The 18,954-nt window shown below is 42.2% G+C and overlaps 1 protein-coding gene across 12 annotated transcripts in view; it reads right to left on the minus strand.

The window, feature by feature from the left end:
* ABI2 (abl interactor 2) overlaps window positions 1–18,954 on the minus strand; it is a 69,797-nt gene that overhangs the window by 12,090 nt on the left and 38,753 nt on the right. For 5 of the 12 annotated variants that reach the window (XM_053366230.1, XM_053366157.1, XM_053366148.1 and 2 more), the window contains exons 2-6: window positions 16,118–16,285; window positions 12,704–12,880; window positions 10,232–10,249; window positions 1,796–1,893; window positions 822–968 (exon numbers count right to left, since the gene is read on the minus strand). In XM_053366230.1, the coding sequence (XP_053222205.1) occupies window positions 822–968; window positions 1,796–1,893; window positions 10,232–10,249; window positions 12,704–12,880; window positions 16,118–16,180 (503 nt within the window). In that variant the 5' untranslated portion in view covers window positions 16,181–16,285. The remainder of the gene's footprint in view (window positions 1–821; window positions 969–1,795; window positions 1,894–10,231; window positions 10,250–12,703; window positions 12,881–16,117; window positions 16,286–18,954) is intronic. The other 7 variants (XM_053366221.1, XM_053366212.1, XM_053366167.1 and 4 more) reach the window with 3 other exon arrangements.

Raw genomic sequence — 18,954 nt, forward strand, 5'->3', positions numbered from 1 at the left:
AGGAGGTTGGTTTTATCTGCATTGCTTAATACTCCACAAGTAAAAACGCTTAGGCCTAAAATAGTTTTTGGCACAGCACCATGAAATCTCACCAACATACCATTACATTTTATGCTGGCCAGGGCTAATCTGTTCAGCAGATCAATTTCCTTAGTGCAGACCTATCTTAGGCCAAGGCCTTTTTCCAGCTTTTACATTACTTCTGCAAATCCACATAAAGGAATGAAATCAGTCATGTTTCCTATCTATTTCATGTTACCAACATTTTCACAGGCACCAAAGTCTCATCTACAGGTATAGGAATAATAATAATAATAATAATAATAATAATAATAATAATAATAAATGTCTGTTCAGCATGGAATCTCAGGTTTCAGAACTTATTGGGAAGTAACAATAAAGCCTCATGACAGCATCACCCTCATTTGTAGACACCACATTTTAGAAACAGTGCACGACCATGACCGTCTTATGACGGAGAGGCAAATAAATAGAAGTTATAACAAACAAACAAGCAAGCAAACAAACAGAATACAGTTCTATTCAAGACTTCATATGCTACAATACACAATTCGGCAAGCAAATTGTGTATCTTTTAAAAAAACTCTTCCTAGACAAACAACTTCGCATTATAGAACATGTAGCATAACGAGCATGGTTTCCCTCTAACTCCCAATGGATTTCCCAAGAAATCACATGAATTTATGAAGTTCTAAGTGAAGGGTTGGAGGGAGGAGGGGGGGGTTAAAAGCAGATCACTATAAAGCTGTGTTATGTGTCTTAATTATTGTTAATATTTTGTGCAGGAGCAGACTGAATACCTGTAAGTGCGATTCCTCTGATTCACAGAAGCTGTCCTAACAGGGCTCTGTTGCGAGGGAGCCATATTACGGGTAGGGCTAGGTACATAGTCATTTGGTACCACTGGAGGACGCACTGGCTCCAGTGTGCGATAGGGAGAGTGACGCCTACACAAGAAAAACATATGTATGGAAGCAATTTCAGACAATGAAATACACCAAACACCTTTGGGCAAGGCAGTGTAGAACTCCTGCTTACTGTTCATATTGAAAATGCACAGGGCAGGATCCAGTCCACCGCCGGGGCAGCACCTGTGAAGGATTCCCTTGGGCACAACGGAGCCCAATTTTCCTACTCCCCCTTCATGGTGCACAAGAAGGCGGTGCCAAAAAAGAGAGGTCTTTGCATGCCGCCCATGTCCCCAGCCAGCTCTCCCTCTCCTCTCAAAGTAAGTGACTTCTGCTCTGGAGCATCAGTGACTTGCATTAAGAGGAGAGGGCAGACTGGGGAAGCATGCAGAGAGTTCCTGGTCCAATCGATGGTCTATCATGGTGCCTGCGATGTGCCTGCACACTTAGTTGGTCAGAAGAGGAAGAGAGAAAACGGGACTCTACTGAGCCTGTAAGAACACTCCACATGCTGGTGCCGTGCTTCTCAGCGGACCTAACTGGGCCCATGAAATTTCTCTGTTCATGTCGTACAGGATAATCAGGGCCATTACTTTTTCTAGGTACAGCAGTGTAGAGCTACTCTACAAACAAAAGCCCAAAAGGCTCCTGCCGAAAGAAACTATATTCAACCATTATTTCCACCTCCTGGCGATGCTATGAATGTGCTATCTGCCTACAGGGGAGAGAGACAAGACACCTCCAAAGCCCACAATGTCATTTTGAGGCACTAATGAGCCATGAAGCAATAGTAAAAGCGAGAAAGGATTTTTACCTTCCCTTTTTGCACCCTGCCCCCTTTCCAATGCGCGTGAAGTTGTACTTACCCAATCGTTCCTTTCCCTGACATTGGCGGACTGGGCGGCTTCTGGGTGGGTGGCGTGGTTCGAGGCAGGCCACCCATTTTCATATTCTGTGTACTAACCTGCATGAGAGGCAATGGGAAGAAAAGCAAACCTCACTAAACTCTTCAGGTCAACGACTGAGAATAAATTAAGAACCCTTTGGGAACTGATCTGCAACATTAAAAAAGCAGGGGAATGTGCAATAATAATAATAATAATGTAGAAGCCCCAGTGGCCATGCATCTATGTGCAATCTCTACATACAATAGTTAAGATGTGCTCAAAGGACTTGTGGCTCTATGGCGTGTTTAAGAGTTGTTCTGACTGATTTCACATTTAACTTCCAATCACCAGCAACAAGGAAAGTGTGCCTATCTAAAGGCAAACTTTGCTTACTAGGCTCAAGGCAACATCCTTTCCCTCACTGCATTTCTAGCTATGCAAATCCTGCCCACGTCTGCTCAGAGGTAAGCCCCACGGGGTTGGATGTGGTTTGTTCCCAAAAAAGTAGGTTTAGAACTGCAGCCTAGAAATACAAACGAGATATTTTACTGAAATGTAGGGTATAAATGAAAGACAAATGGGTTTCCAAACTTTATGTATTATAATACAAATCAGGGGTGGCTCTCTTGTGGCCTTCTAGGTATTATTTGCCTACGACTCCTAGGATTCTGAACCACTGGGCTATGCTGGCTAGGATTGATGGGAGTTGTAGTCCAACCACAACTGGAGGGCCACAATATATCTCTGAACTATATAAAAAATAAAGTTTAAAAATACATTTGCATTGCATGCGTCCAGGGGACGTGCCTAGGGGTTTGGCTACGGAACCCCGGCTACACATTCTAGCGGTAGCAAATGCAACTCTGCCACAGCACAACACATGAAGTGTCTCTCAAAAGAACTTAATATATATTTCAGGAAACCACTTACCGTATTTTTTGCTCTATGAGACTCACTTCTTCCCTCCTAAAAAGGGGAAATGTGTGCGCGTCTTATGGAGCGAATGCAGGCTGCGCAGCTATCCCAGAAGCCAGAACAGCAAGAGGGATTGCTGCTTTCACTGCGCAGCGATCCCTCTTGCTGTTCTGGCTTCTGAGATTCAGAATATTTTTTTTTCTTGTTTTCCTCCTCCAAAAACTAGGTGCGTCTTGTGGTCTGGTGCGTCTTATGGAGCGAAAAATACGGTATTTTTTTGTTTGACTGAGTGGTGGGGAACCTGCAGTCCTGCAGGTGTCATTCGATTCCAACTCTCCTCTCACCTGACCAACTAGAGAGTGCTAGCTAGGGTTGATGGGAGTTTGCGCCCAGCAACTTCAGGGTGGGGGTGGGGGTAGGCAATAGGTTGCCAGCCACCAACCTGCAGTGTGTATGAAGCTATTAGATGTGCCTAGGGCAGGGAATGAGTTGTATGTAACGTGAAACCCTTACACCATGTATTACAAAAGCACAAGGAGGAATCCTAAAAGCTCAATTTAAGAAATAATCTGGTATCCTCACTTCCCTAGAGGGATGCAAAGACCTGGCCAAGTATTGGTGAATATCTCATTCTGCTGAAAAGAGTCTACTCTGAAGTAACAGAAGCCAGTGTAGCAGTAGGAATATTGCTGCTTCTGCACCCTTCATCCTTGTCATTCAAGGGCGCTTGTGCTGGTCCCATAGTCTTTCACAGGCTTCCTCAACCTCGACCCTCCAGATGTTTTGAGACTACAGTTCCCATCATCCCTGACCACTGGCCCTGCTAGCTAAGGATCATGGGAGTTGTAGGCTAAAAACATCTGGAGGGCCGAGGTTGAGGAAGCCTGGTCTTTCAGCTTTATAGTTTAAACACTGCAGCCTTTCCCAAAAGATTTTTTTCCCCCCAAAGTATCTATTTGGACACTTTCTATCTGCACTAATCAACTTCATATATGAAATGAAGCTTCACTTGCAACACCACCCTAATAAAATATGGCCTTTTTTTAAAAAAAAAAAGAAGTGACATTTTGTGTATAAAAGAAAGACTATATCACCAAGAGTTATTTCTGTCATAGATCACCTCATTTTTTAAGGATTGGTAGCCATTTTATTGATCTGTTTCATGAGATGCTGATGACAAATTACATTTAAAGGTAAAAGGTAAAGGTACCCCTGCCCGTACGGGCCAGTCTTGACAGACTCTAGGGTTGTGTGCTCATCTCACTCAAGAGGCCGGGAGCCAGCGCTGTCTGGAGACACTTCCGGGTCACGTGGCCAGCGTGACAAGCTGCATCTGGCGAGCCAGCGCAGCGCATGGAACGCCGTTTACCTTCCCGCTAGTAAGCGGTCCCTATTTATCTACTTGCACCTGGGGGTGCTTTCGAACTGCTAGGTTGGCAGGCGCTGGGACTGAGCGACAGGAGCGCACCCCGCCACGGGGATTCGAACCGCCGACCTTTGGATCGGCGAGTCCTAGGCGCTGAGGCTTTTACCCACAGCGCCACCCGCATCCGTTTACGATGCATTTACGATGCTGCAATTGCAAGGTATGAATAATTTAATGTTTTGTGTTCATCAGCATCACGGTGGGTTGATTTTTTTAAAAAAGAAAAAAATTCACTGCTTGTTTCCACGTAAATCACAAACATGGGAAAACTAATACTTGTGTTTGTGTATGGAAAGAGCTCGTGTGTGTGTGTGTGTGTGTGTGTGTGTGTGAGCGCGCGCTGCTAGGAAAGCTACCTTATCCCTGGACTATGAATCTAAAATTTCATATTTTAAAAAGCAACACTTTTACAAGACAGGATCGCCCACCACATCATGGAGCATGAGGTAGAGCATTATGGAAAAGACACCTCAACCTTGAAAGATCTTTGAATCTGGGAAAACTAAGTTTTCAAATTTCAAAGTTGGATCCAAAAGTTGTCTGTCTGTCCCCAATAATTGGCCCATATGATTGTTACAGGATGGTTGTATAAATGCAGCTAAATAACATGCCTTCACTTTTTCTTCTGGATAAATTTTCGAGATCACTACACTGCATTTTCTACATACAATATCCAAGATTCACTACTAGGCATGGAAATATTTATCCAGGTTCGATACACACTAAAAGGCAAGCTAGTAAACTGGTTTTTTTAAAAAAAATACCTTATTTTTCCGTCTATAAGACGCCCCCATGTATAAGACGACCCCTATTTTGGGGGCAACAACCAATTGCCAGTCCACCCTCTACCCATGTATAAGACACCCACTGATTTTTGACATTATTGGGCGGGGGGCACCTAGTCTTATACACAGAAAAATATTGTAAACTCCATGATTTTTCTTTTAGGATTGCGTGTGACTCAACCTCTCACAATCACTGGGCTTTTGTCCTCTGCCAGAGGTGCAATGAAAATTTCTGTGACCTTGTAGGGTTTCCACACAAAAATCACTGCATTTAGAACAAGAATTTATCTTAAAATAGGTTGAGAGCTACTTCACACAAAGTATGTCGTTGTCTTTGAAGCAGATATAGTCACTCTGCTACAACAGGAGCCATGATTGGCCACAGATCATCAGCATGCACACATAAAGAGGAAAAACTCATGTGGCCACTTTTAGCATGAATGTGAACACTGCAACAAGTTAAGAAGCCTTAAAAAAGCTAATATAGATTACAAAATGTAAGCATTTTCACATGTGTGTCCTTTTAGGATGCAAGTGCGAAGGAAGGAAACCCACCATATTCAATTTCATTTCCGGGGTCACAATCTAGGGAACAATAAACCCTGTTGTGTTTGGAGCTTGGGTTTTACAGCATAACAGCTCCACAACACACAAACTGATTTTGACACGAGGATTTTCAAAAGCAGCTTGTTAAATGACAAGATATTTTAGACTTCTAAGAAAAGAAAAGAAAAAGTTTCTGTGGGGACGATCAAACCCTTAGCATTGCTGAAAAGGTTTCAGGATTGTGGCACATATGCCTGACATTAAAAGAGAAGCAACTTTGAATTTACATGGCTATTTTAGAAGCCAGAAATGACTAAGATGTTTGCCATTTTCATTGCACGGCTTTGATTTAACAGTATCCAGATTGGCAAGAAGCTAGGGGTAAAAGGGGGGGAAAGTCTGTGCAAATGAAAAGATTAAAGAATCAACACCCTCAAGGAGGATGCAAAAAGATGGAATCTTTTACAAAACATACATAGCCCCATTTTCTTGTACTCAGCTCTACTACTTAGTTCAGAAAATTAAGAGCCAACAGAGGTGTAACAAGCAATTAAAGGAAAAATAAGCTACAAAATTGTTTAAGTATCCCAAATATATATGTATTTTCCCGAACTCAATAACTGGAAAGCAGGGGAGAGAAAAAGAGGTTCTGAATTTATCTTCAGAATGAACTGTGAAGCTTCAACAAACAGAGAACAGTCTTTGTCAATTATACTTTTTTTATATTTCCCTTGATTAAAATTCAAAACATCATCTCTCCTTCACCCAACTGCTTTAGGAGCTCGCTCGCAATAATCTAATATTGCTCGCATGTCATGCAGAATTATTAAGGAGGAAAGCACTGCTGAAACAATGAAAACAGCATTTCCTCACTAAATGTGTGTGTGGTGTAGGCAGCAGCAAATACAAATTCTTCAGCAATAGGTATCAAAGTGGCCTTCAAGCATACCCTGCAGATTTTAGGTTGGTGTTCTGCATTAGTGTAAACAGTGAGGGTGCGAGAGGAATATTTCCAATGGACCCTGCTGCTTCCAGGGTTCCTTTCCCCACAGCAGCCCCTCTTCTCTCACCCAAGTCAGTTACCGTATTTTTTGCTCCATAGGGCGCACCAGACCATAGGGCGCACCTAGTTTTTAGAGGGGGAAATCAAGAAGAAAAAAAATTATTTCCCCCCCCAGCCCCAAAGAGCAGCGTACAGGCTGCGCACAGCCTCTCCCTGCCGGAGGGGTTGTGCGCGGCTATGGCACAAGCCAAGGCAGCCAGCAGGATGGATCCCGCTCGCTGTTTTGGCTTCCTCTTTAGCCCCGCGCAACCTCTCCCTGCCAGGAGAAGCTGAGAGGGGCTAAAGAAGCCATAGCCCCGTGCAGCCTCTCCCTGCCGGAGGGGCTGCGTGCGACTATCCCTGAAGCCTGGAGAGGAGAGGGGTCTGTGCGCGCCGACGCCTCTCACTCTCCAGGCTTCAGCAAAAGCAACGCGAAGCCTCGGAGCGAGGAGGGAGTGCTCCCTCTGCGCTTCGGAGGCTTAGCGTTGCTATCGCTGAAGCCAAGGAGCCTGCATTCACTCCATAGGACGCACACACATTTCCCCTCAATTTTTGGAGGGGAAAAAGTGCGTCCTATAGAGCGAAAAATACGGTAAGTGGCCAAGCATGAGGAGTAGGGGGGAAAGTCTGTACAACTGCTGAGGCTTTCCTACTTCACCCAAAACCATGAACCTGGCAAAGGGAACAAAGGATCTGCGCAAGGGGTTGGTTCAATTGCAACACCTGACAAACAATACATATGTGCTCCAGTGCACACAAAAAGCGGCTACATCTGAGAAGCTACTCCCCAGGGGTTGTTAGATCCCAACCCCCAGCTGGCATGGACAGGGTAATGGGAGCTGTAGTTCAGAACATCTGCAGGGCATCACATTGGCCACCTGGCCAATATGATAGAAGACTTGGATTTTGAGGATTTGAGGAGGCCCAACACTGGAAATGCCGAATGTGTACGCCTCTGCAGTCAGCCTTGTAGTGGAATGTTTTTATTGGTCCATAAATGGAATTAAATAAATATATCAAGGGGAAGTCCCTTTCCGCATTGCACCCCCTTTTGTCAAAATTTATACCAGTTAAGGGCATGGGCACACAAACGGATTCGCCATTTTCAGCTCAAAGATACTTGGAAAACTAAGGTGAGAGTGACATATCTGCTTTGGGGGCTGAGAGCTCCTTACCATGGTCAGTTACATCAGATATTTTTTTTTTATCACCTTCAATCATTGCCTCACATTTGTATGCCACCCATTCAAGGAGCTCAGGGCAGCATACACAGAAATTACCCCATATTATACTCACAAGAACCCTGTGCGAAGCGGATGAAGGTGAAAGAGTCTGACAGGCCCAAGGACACCGAATTAGTGAAGATTTGAATGTGAATGTCTATGATCCAAGTTCAAAACTCTATACCATGCTGTCTCTAGCTATGTTCAGTTAACTAGAATCCTAGACGCAACTATGTCAATATGCATTGGTAGCACTATATGTTACTTAGTGGCAAGTCCAACTGAGTTCAATAGTACTTACTCCTAAGTAAGACTGGCATCTTTCCTAAATGACAACAGTTAGCTTTAACACATTCTTAAAAGTATCCCCCATAGACCATTAAACGGCTTCTTAACTACCTTCTGAAGACTGATAGGTTGCTCTTCCTGAAATCTGACTATATTCTTAAAGTAATGCAAGACAACATATTAAGTAGGCATCTAGGAGCCAGGGATAAGGGATCCATTAACGATTCTAGTGTTGGCTGCTTTTTAAACTAGCTGCAGATACCTGCCAATCACTGACAGAAGATGGCAGATTCCAAGTATAGATAAACTGGCTAGATTATGGGTTGGTTAATTAATAAGCATGGGTGTTGAAGACTCATGTTCCAAGCTGGACTTTAACAGCAATTTCATATGGATAATTCCACTCAGTCTAGCTCAGACTCTTAGTCTCAATGGGTTTGAGCCCCATGTTGGGCAAAAGATTCCTGCACTGTAGGAGGCTGGATTATATTACCCTAGTGGTCCCTTCCAACTGAATTATTCTATGATAATTCAGCTCTTAACAAAATAAAAGGGAGAATTATTCTTCATAGCATTCTTAGAATGATGAAATGCTATCCTCAGAAAAAGGGGTCAGAAATGCTGCTTGCTTGCTACTTCAGTTCCAACTGAGCACCTACGCTCAAACTCCTAAGATGATGTTAGAAAGCAGTAAACACACATGCAGAAATATTTAAAATGGAGGAATTGTGCAATATTGATCCATTTATATGAGAAGCTATTTTTCCCCTATCCTTAAAGAATCTCTCATCTAAGCTAAGATACGAAGCTGCTGGAAATAATTTGAGTATGCAGAGCAAGTTAGGAATAATTTCATTTCCTAAACCCGAGTTTGGCTTAATTCTTCCCCATCACAGTTGTTTCTCATGACACCGGAAAGCATGCTCCACATTTCCAAACTTGAAGAAGGTTGCCTTATGTTAAATTACATTTTAATTATTGGTATAATTAAACATAGTGAACAATCAATTACCTGATCTTTACATTTCTAATTACCGTATTTTTTGCACCATAACACTCACTTTTTTCCTCCTAAAAAGTAAGGGGAAATGTCTGTGCGTGTTATGGAGGGAATGCCTACGGGTGGCATGTCTACGGATTTTCCTCCTCTAAAAACTGTGTGCGTGTTATGGTCGGGTGCGTGTTATAGAGCGAAAAATACGGTAGTTTCAACCAGATTTCAAAATCTTCCGCTGCTTTTCCAATGGGAGCTACACAATTAGCTCCATGTGCTCAGGGGGATCTGCAATGTGCTTTTCCAAGCTGGCAAGCCAGATAGGTTGCACAACAACTAATTCCTGACATGTCAAGGACTGGAAAGAATATGTTGTTCCAATAAAAAACCAGAAGCCCACTGGATGCCGGAAGCCCTTGAGCACACTTAAAAGTAACTGAATTTTTAAAATGTCTTTGGATGCAATTCTAAAAGAGTCAGATCACAGATTAAATACCATCAAGCATTTAAATCAGATTGATTTCCAATGGAATTTAGGCATGCCCATCTTTTTCTATATTGTAACTTTTGACTGCAAACACCATGACATGAATGATTGTGTTCAAGCATGACAACACTGAGAAAAATGTTAAGCTCTTCCTAATACTGTTCAAAGCTACAAAGTGTGGGGGAATCCGTGTAAATAAGGGCAGTCTCACAATATAGCTTACGTTTTTTATTTGAGCATAGCTATTTGTGCCAGTGTACTGACTTGCAACAACAGTCTAACGTAAGTACTATACATATTTCCTAGCAGGTTTGGCAGTCCCAGAAGTGGGCTGTGAATGGCTAGCTGGTAAACATCACTTTTTCATAAAAGAATCATGCCCCACATTACTTTTGATTTTTCAAGACAGGCAAGCTTGCAAATTCAAGCACTATTCATAAAAGTAATCAAATCACATCATATATAGGATAAAAAGATCATTACACAGGGGGAGATCAGAGGTCACAAATATATCTTTTTTTATCATGAAAATCATCCATTATCCAGATCCTTATGGTCATCATTTTCTTATGCTTTAAAAAATGTTTTAAGACCAAAGAATAGTGTTCAAGGAGGTATTCCCTCCCACCCCACCCACCAGAAATTATCACTCTCCCCGAATGTAATAGTCTGAAGAATAAGAATGAAATTCAGCCCTGTCGTTTCTTACCTTAAATCTAAGCAACCACTTAATGCATAAATGAAGCAAATAAAAGAGGTAAGGAAGAAAAGCATTGAAAGGTTAGTTGAAACTTCAGGATATGAAGAGAGAAGGGGAAAAAAGAAAGAAGTTAAGCATTTAGCATCAACAAAATAATGTATCAGTAGATCATAGAAAGAGTGATTAAAGCAGAATATGTAATGGTTTTCGAGATGAAATTTATAAAGCCACTATTAGAACCATGTTAAGACACTATTAACTCCAAGGTCAGCACTCAATGTTTCAAACACTATTTCATGAGAGACAACTAGAGAGCCACTATTAAGCCGCCCATGAAACAACCTCTGGCAACCAACATCTTATTTCTAGATGGACTAAGTTAAAAAAATTATTTAGAGTAATATGAAGCAAATCTTACTACTGCATGTACAAATTTCAACCAATTGAGAAATAATAATTTTCAGGGTTTTTAATTATATGTGTGGCATATTTCACAACTTCCATTCAATACCAGAGACAATGAGTGTGACCAAACTTCACCCAATATAGATGTTCTCACAAGCCTTCTGCTGTTTAACCTAACATCATTAAATGAGATTTCATGGAACTGCATACACTACTTGATCAAATATACACATTACTATTTTTGATTTATTAAATTAAAACCCAAAACTATTTTTTTTCTCATCCATTTTGCTTGATAAGCCAGGCATGGGTCCAGCTTATGCACTCTACTTGTGAGATGTAGCTAACAAAAAGTAACTTTTGTAAAAGATTTTCATAGACATGGTTTATATCATTGCTCTGCAGAACTTTTTTTCAAAATAACCTTTAAAACCAGATTGTTCATGAAGCTATTACAAATAATTTATTTGTATTATAATTGTAAAAACCAAGGGTTTTTTATGTTATGTTTTTACAAAAAAAAATGCAGAGCAGCTAATTCAGAGTGGAATTGAACTAAAATCTCTAAATATCAGCATTAGGTTTTATTTGGCTACTTAAAGAGCTCTACAACTGATTACCACATTTTTAAAGGTTTAATGATTAAAGATAGTATAACACTGTAAATACTGTTTATGCATTTTTCTTTCTTCTTCAAAAGTTTTTTATTCAGAATTTCCCTTTCAGATAATACAGTGTGCATGCACTACTTGTCTCCTTGATATTTACACTGCTGAAAAGAGAATGTAACTCCATAAATCAAAGAGACACTACATTTTCTGCACTCCAAGGGTAAACATTAGTGCAACTGGTACAGCAATTTCAGCTTTGTAAGAATCTGAAAAGCTTATAGACATGCATTTTAAAAGGCCTTATAGAATAGGTTTCAAATTCATCAATATTTAAGACTAGTACTTGTTCAAAAATTGTGCATTTTCAGTGAAGTTAACTAATTAAAGCGACACTTGCCTCCAAGCAAAGAATGTTGGAATATATTTGTGTACTTAAACATTCATTATGGCTTCACTGATGAGTTTTATCTCCACTTTTTTGAAATGTAAACAGGCATGTAATGCCTGTAGTTCAGGAGCCATCAAATGAGTAACTAAGGCTGCACTCCTAACCCCACTTACCTGGGAGTAAGCCCCATGGAATTCAATAGGACTTACTTCTGAGTAGGTATGGTTAGGGTTGCACTACAAATTTATTTCTCTGCAAGCTCAAATAATTCCCAAGGAAATAAATAAAACGGCATGCCACTATGCCATTATCTTGCTGCAATGTTCTGACTGAATGGCTGTAAGCCTTGCAAATCATTCTTATTCACATTACTCTTGAGATATGCCTAACAAATTGCAAAAATATCACAGGGAAAGGGTACTTTAGGAAAAGACATGCAAGAATCTGAACAAAATTTGAACATGCAATCAGATGTGTATCTGCACAAAACAAGCAGACAAACTGCACATGTAACTTGATTCACAATTTAGCATTGTTAGACTCAGCTACAAGGGCTGTTAGAACTACATGCAGACTGAAGCCTAACTATTATTTTTATTTATTCTCGTAATTTAAAAATTCCCGGTACAGAAAACAGGAAGCTAGTCCCTAGCTTTTGCATATCATGCAAATCTTTGATCTTGGGGGCCAATGCCACACACATGGTGGCATTCTATCTGGGTCATGACAACATCTGGGACATGCAAACAGAAAAGGGAGAGGGACATACCCTGTTGTCACAAAGGTACTGTTTGACAACTGAATCCAAAGGAAGGGAATGGCACCAAATGCTTTCTTTCCCATGTTGAAAGCCTTCTACCCATTTCTCAAAATACAGATATCACAAGTAGCCAGAAAAGCAGGGAGGCTGGGTTTTTGGTTTTTTTAAAGACTGAGATACAGAAGGAATAATAGGAGTTCAGTAAAAAGGACCATGCTGCCGTTTGGGAGAGGGAAGGAGTCCTGCATACAAATCTTTGCATTCTGAAAACATACAGGGAGACTCATAAATCAGAATTATTCCACATTACCACTTACCTTCACCCCATGTCCAATGTCATCTAGGATTGTATAATCAATAGGTTTTCTAATATAGCGAACTGGTCTCTCCAGGTTGGCTGGTGCAATGATTTTGTGAGTTCTTGAAGTGTTTTTATTTGTGGTCAAGATGCCAATTTCTCTTCTGGCCACTTTTTCTTTATGTATGTCAACTGTCTGCGGGCATAAAAGAATTAAAATATTAGAGATTAATGACCAGTAAAATGAATTTATTTAAGACACATTAAGCAAGCTAGTCGGTGTCATTACTATAACTCTAATTTTCCCCTAAGTTCCAATATAATTATTATTTATTCTCATTTAATATCAGAATTTTTGGTTTATACAGATATAAAGGTAAAGGTAAAGGTACCCCTGCCCGTACGGGCCAGTCTTGCCAGACTCTGGGGTTGTGCGCCCATCTCACTCAAGAGGCCGGGGGCCAGCGCTGTCCGAAGACACTTCCGGGTCACGTGGCCAGCGTGACATCGCTGCTCTGGCGAGCCAGAGCCGCACACGTAAACGCCGTTTACCTTCCCGCTAGAAAGCGGTCCCTATTTATCTACTTGCACCCGGGGGTGCTTTCGAACTGCTAGGTTGGTAGGCGCTGGGACCGAGCAACGGGAGCGCACCCCACCGCGGGGATTCGAACCGCCGACCTTTCGATCAGCAAGCCCTAGGCGCTGAGGCTTTTACCCACAGCGCCACCCGCGTCCCTTATACAGATATACTGTACAGTATTTTCATATTTGCCTAAATGGAATGGGGGAATCTAAAATGTCTGAATTAAGTAGGAATGTTACCATAAAGGCATCCTATTAATGCTATATACCATATTTTTCCGTGTACAGTATAAGACTAGGTTTTTTAAACAAAAAAACTAGGTTTAAAATTGGGGCTCATCTTATACATGGGTAGTACTGAGGGGTGTTTTTCTTAATTTGGAGTCCCCCAAAATAGGGGGCATCTTATACATGGGGGCATCTTATACACGGAAAAATACGGTAAGTAAGTAAACATAGCAAGACTTAAAAGCTAACCTCTGATGCTTCTGACGACTGATAGATGGCATATATTGTTGTGGTCATTACCATGCTTGTTAGAAAAAGTAACTTGAGCAGATGTCCTGGCAGAGATGTCATTTCCAGAAACATGAACCACACATACTGCTCATGCTTCAATGTTTGTACAGGAAGAGGTGGTAGATCAGCAGCACCAGGCTAGGATCCCAGGAGATTCCTTCCGTAAAGCTATCTCCTCTTATGTTACACAAATGGTTACAGTCACCGTATTTTTGCTCCATAAGACGCACGTTTTTCCTCTTAAAAACTAAGGGGAAATGTCTGTGCGTCTTATGGAGCGAATGTGTGGTCCCTGGGGCTGGGAAACCCGGGCTTCCCCCGCCCCCAGCCCCGCAAGCTCCAGGAGTGGAGGCAAGGCTGCATGCAACCTTGCCGCCGCTCCCGGACCTGTTCTGGGGGCTGGGGTCGGGGAAAGCTCGGGCTTCCCCCGGCCCCAGCCCCGCGGCTAAAAACAAAGCCAAGGCAGCGAACCCGGGCTTCCCCTGACAGCTCCAGAAGCCTGTCCTCTGCTTTTTGGGGCTGGGGGGGGGGGGAATAAGGGTTTTTTTTTCTTGATTCCCCCCCTCCCTAAAAACTAGTTGTGCCTTATGGTCCGGTGCGCCCTATGGAGCGAAAAATACAGTATGCTGCTACCAACAAAGGCCATTCCAAACATTACTAGGGAAGACTCTGCTGAGCAAGCAAACAATTACAGCTTTGCTTTGCAACAGGTTGCCTTGTGGGAGATGGAGACGAGGGTCTCACCTGATGACATCCCCTGACCTGATTCTGCAACACGGCATCATGCAAAAAACATGAATGGGGCTTAACCACCAGGATCTCCCTTGAAAAGTTTTTGCTGCCTTTGCTTCCTTGCAGGATCCAATAGATCAACTTTCGCTAGGAGGTCAAATTATACTTGAATGTGGAGAACAATACTGCATGGGAAAGCCACTGGCACAATTGATCATTTAGGAAACTGGCAAGTCAGATTAGAAAGTGAAGAAAAATAAAGTGCTACTGTGCAATTGCTATACATCTATTAACTGAGCAAAAAGAGAAAAACAATACAATCTTTATCCAGTCACGTACAGACTTCTATTTAGATGAACTTATCATAAGAGTCTTTTAAAAGCTCGTTAAAAAACCACCAAGGCAGAGAAATTATTCTCTACACAAGTGCTATCAAAAATATTTTTTAATGTTTCAATTTTCAAAATCTGCTTTTCAAATATCATTAAAGCTCTATTAGCTTGCTTTAAACTATTAATACATTGCACATTCTAACAAATTTTATAAACTTAACTCTTCTCTACTAAAATCATACCACTTCAATATTTACAACATTTTGCATGAATGAGTTAATAGTTTTTAGCTGGCCAGAATTGTTTTAATCATTTTTTTCCAGAGAGTAGGGGTATCCAAAAAACAAAAACAAAACACTCATTCTGAAAACTGGGACCTACAGTGCACAATCACAAATTACATTTAAATCTTTTAACCTTCACTAACTCATAATAATCAGTGTATATTAATGTTACACTGGAAATCTTCATGTAGCCCAGCTAGGAACCTTCATGAGTCATGTCCCATTATGCATATACTGTTTTATAACAGAGACTGTAGAATAGAGAACGGCAAGGTCTGCTCCAATCAAAGCTCTTTACACGCAGGCTATGAGGAAATTTTCCTATTCAGCGTTAAGCAAGTGGAATTGAGACTTCACAATGAAGTTGTTGTTATTATTTTTTTAAAGTTCCAGGACAAACATTTATCATATTTATAAAGGAGTAATCGATTTCCTAGCAGAAAGACATTTCATTCTCCATACTACCCTTGCCTGCATTAATATTGCATATCAAAATTACAAATTTTAGAAAGACGATCAAGATTTTAAACTAACAAAAGTCAAGGTAACAGGAGAAAAGGGGAGAAATGCACGCCACCTGGATTTTTTCCCAATCTACTAGAATAATTCCCCAAAATGTCTTCATCATAAACACCATTTGAAGGCAAAAAGAAAACAAGTGATCTTACTTTTTAAGAAAGTTTGACCTCCTACTGCAAATTGCAATAAGGTAGTTTTTCCGGATCATACTGATAAGCCAAATTCTTTTTAAGTTGTATCTGTGGCAACATCTCTATGAGTCTCCTAACCTTCCACCACATGAAGATTGTACAATTTCATCCTCACAACCACCTTGTGAAGATGTTGATTTGTCCAAGGCCATCAAATGCATTTAGTGGACTGAATTCGGATCCCCCCCACTATGATCTCGGTCCCATCCTATCCACTGTACCACACTAGGTGCTTGATACAAACTAAGCAAACATAAAGAACAAGTTTTCTCACTTGCGAAATGTGGTTGATTGAAGATTCCATACGCCTAAGCTGGGATGCCTGGATATCCAGCATCTGTAGAACATTGTTGGCCAAGGTGTTGATCAAATAGGCTACACTAGCTAAAGACTGTGTTGTATATGCTTTGGTTTCTTCTAGGGCCCGTTGCTTATCTGTTGACTGAAAGGGAAAAGCAAAATAATCAGAAATGCAACATTTTCATATGAACTACTTTGAGGTAACAGGTGACATTCTCTCTCTGAACCTTCCCACACCTTGGGCCAATGCGCAGAGTACATTCATGTCTGGCAGCTCCTCTTCCACCCCCATTTCCCGTTCACTGTACAGATTAATGGCATGGAAAAGTCACCCAGAGACCTCCGAGAGAGCAGAATTTACATATAAATGTAAATTGGTGGGTGGGTGGGTGTTATTGGGTTGTTGTTTTTATTTTGATTATATACAGTGCTTTTTTCTGGGGGGCGGATGCAGGGATACGCATACCACTACTGTACACATTTTGTGAATCTAAGTTTGGCCTCACTGAGGGGCAGTATTTCAATATGAGTAGGTAAATGAGAGTACCGGTAAACATTTTTTTAGAAAAAAAGCACTGATTATACAGATTGTGGTGTTTTATGTTGATCTTGTTCTGTGAACCGCCCTGAGATCTCTGGGTATAGGGCGATATATAGATTCTAATCACAACAACAACAACAACAACAACAACAACAACAACAGAGAAAAAAGTTGCCTAGTTTGGTGAGATAATAAACACAAACTTCTCAGCCAATGAGGACAAGTGCACATGCAACTGTAATCTGTGCACCCACCTATCACTCTCTCCAAATTCAACAATTCAACCTTTGAAGTATATTTAGGAAATTGTTGTGATGCACTATAGCGGGTATCTTGCCCACAACAGATTTTTAGGTGCCCAAGGGTCTGGAGATATTTCTTGTGCCCTTTTTGAACACATTTTTTAATACCAAAATTGACCAATATGAATGAAATACTGCACCCTGGTTTTAGCCTAAGCTAGATTACCATGACCACTGCAAATATACAGTGGTGCCTCGCAAGACGAACGCCTCGCAAAACGAAAAACTCGCAAGACGAAAGAGTTTTCCGTTTTTGAGTCGTTCCGCAAGACGAATTTCCCTATGGGCTTGCTTCGCAAGAAGAAAGCCCATAGGGAAATCTCCGGGGACCTCTTTTAAATGCTGGCGGTGGGGAGCAAAGCCTTTCGCCCCCCTCCGGCCTTCAGAAGAGGTCCAGGAAGGCCAGCGGGGGCCGAAAGGCTTTGCTCCCCACCGCCAGCATTTTAAAAGCGGTCCGGGGTAGCGGGAAAGCGCATAGGGAAATCTCCGGGGACCTCTTTTAAAATGCTGGCCGTCGGGAGCAAAGACTTTTGCCCCTCGCTGGCCTTCAGAAGAGGTCCTGGACCTCTTCTGAAGGCCGGCGGGGGGCAAAAGTCTTTGCTCCCCCCTGCCTGCCTTCCCGGGATAGCGGAGAAGCGCAGCGCATTTCTCCGCTATCCCGGACGGCTTTTGAAGGCAGGCGGGGGGGGAGCAAAGACTTTCTCCCACCGCCTGCCTTCAGAAGACCTCCGCTGTCCCGGGGGCTTTTAAAATGCTGGGGGTCGGCAGCAAAAGCTTCGCTGCCGCCCACCAGCATTTTAGAATCGCCCCGGGACAGCGGAGAAGTCTCCGCTGTCCCGGGGGCTTTTAAAATGCTGGCGGTCGGCAGCAAAGCCCTCCTGTCCCCAGAGCTTGCGGGGCGGGAGGTGGGGAGAAGGGCTTTTCTTCCCACCGCCAGCCTTCAGAACAGCCTTCTGAAGGCTGGCGGTGGGAAGAAAAGCCCTTGTCGTCCCCCCCCCCCAGCCTTCAGAAGAGGTCAGGGGACAGACTGTCCCCGGACCTGGTCTGAAGGCGGTTTCCATAGGAACGCATTGATTGATTTTCAATGCATTCCTATGGGAAACTGTGCTTCGCAAGACGAAAAACTCGCAAGAAGAAAACACTTGCGGAACGAATTAATTTCGTCTTGCAAGGCACCACTGTAAATACAGGAAAAGGGGCGGGAAAACCCATCGATCTACCACTCTTACCCTTCCTAACTCAGTGAACTCAAAAGCGGTTTCTTCCAGAATACCTAATCAGCATTTTCTATACAATATTCACAAGATACTGGCTTCACTTGTACATATGGGAAGCCAAACCAGGCTTCGTGCAAACAAGCAAATAACCAGGTTCCTGGAGCGAAGATTGTGGCTGCTTGAGTGCCTTTCCTTGGCTATGCTGCTGCGTGGTTTGGCTTTTTGTTACATGCAAACCCTGATTAGTGATTGGTTTTTCCCCAGATAAGCTAAAAGCAGGAGTCCAGGATCAGATGTGAAGTCAAACCATGTCTTAATGCCACGTAACACAGAAACCAGGGAACGAGATGAGTACAGTGCCCGTGATCTTCCACCTGGAAATGCCAATGTTTGCTTGTTTGTAGTCTAAGCCACGGCTTAGCATTATGTACCATGTAGCGCATTATGTAGCATTATGCTTAGCATTATGCCAGGTCATCCTGTACCAAGTGAAATGTTTAACGGATGCCCGATAGCCAGTTTGCTGCATCTAACTAAATCTCCCCAATGTCCTGTATTCAAATCAAGCAACAATTCAAAGACTGAATAAAACATACAAAGCGTAAAGTTCACGGGGCTGAGGCTGCTAAGAGCTGAAGTCCAAGAGCATCTGAAGTGTCACATATCCCCCTATATAGCTGGCAGGAGAACATCCTCCTCTTTGTACTATATATCTCATGACTAGCCATGTGCCTCATGACATGGTTTGTTC

The sequence above is a fragment of the Podarcis raffonei genome, chromosome 1, assembly GCF_027172205.1.
Source record: "Podarcis raffonei isolate rPodRaf1 chromosome 1, rPodRaf1.pri, whole genome shotgun sequence".
NCBI classification, from domain to species: domain Eukaryota; kingdom Metazoa; phylum Chordata; class Lepidosauria; order Squamata; family Lacertidae; genus Podarcis; species Podarcis raffonei.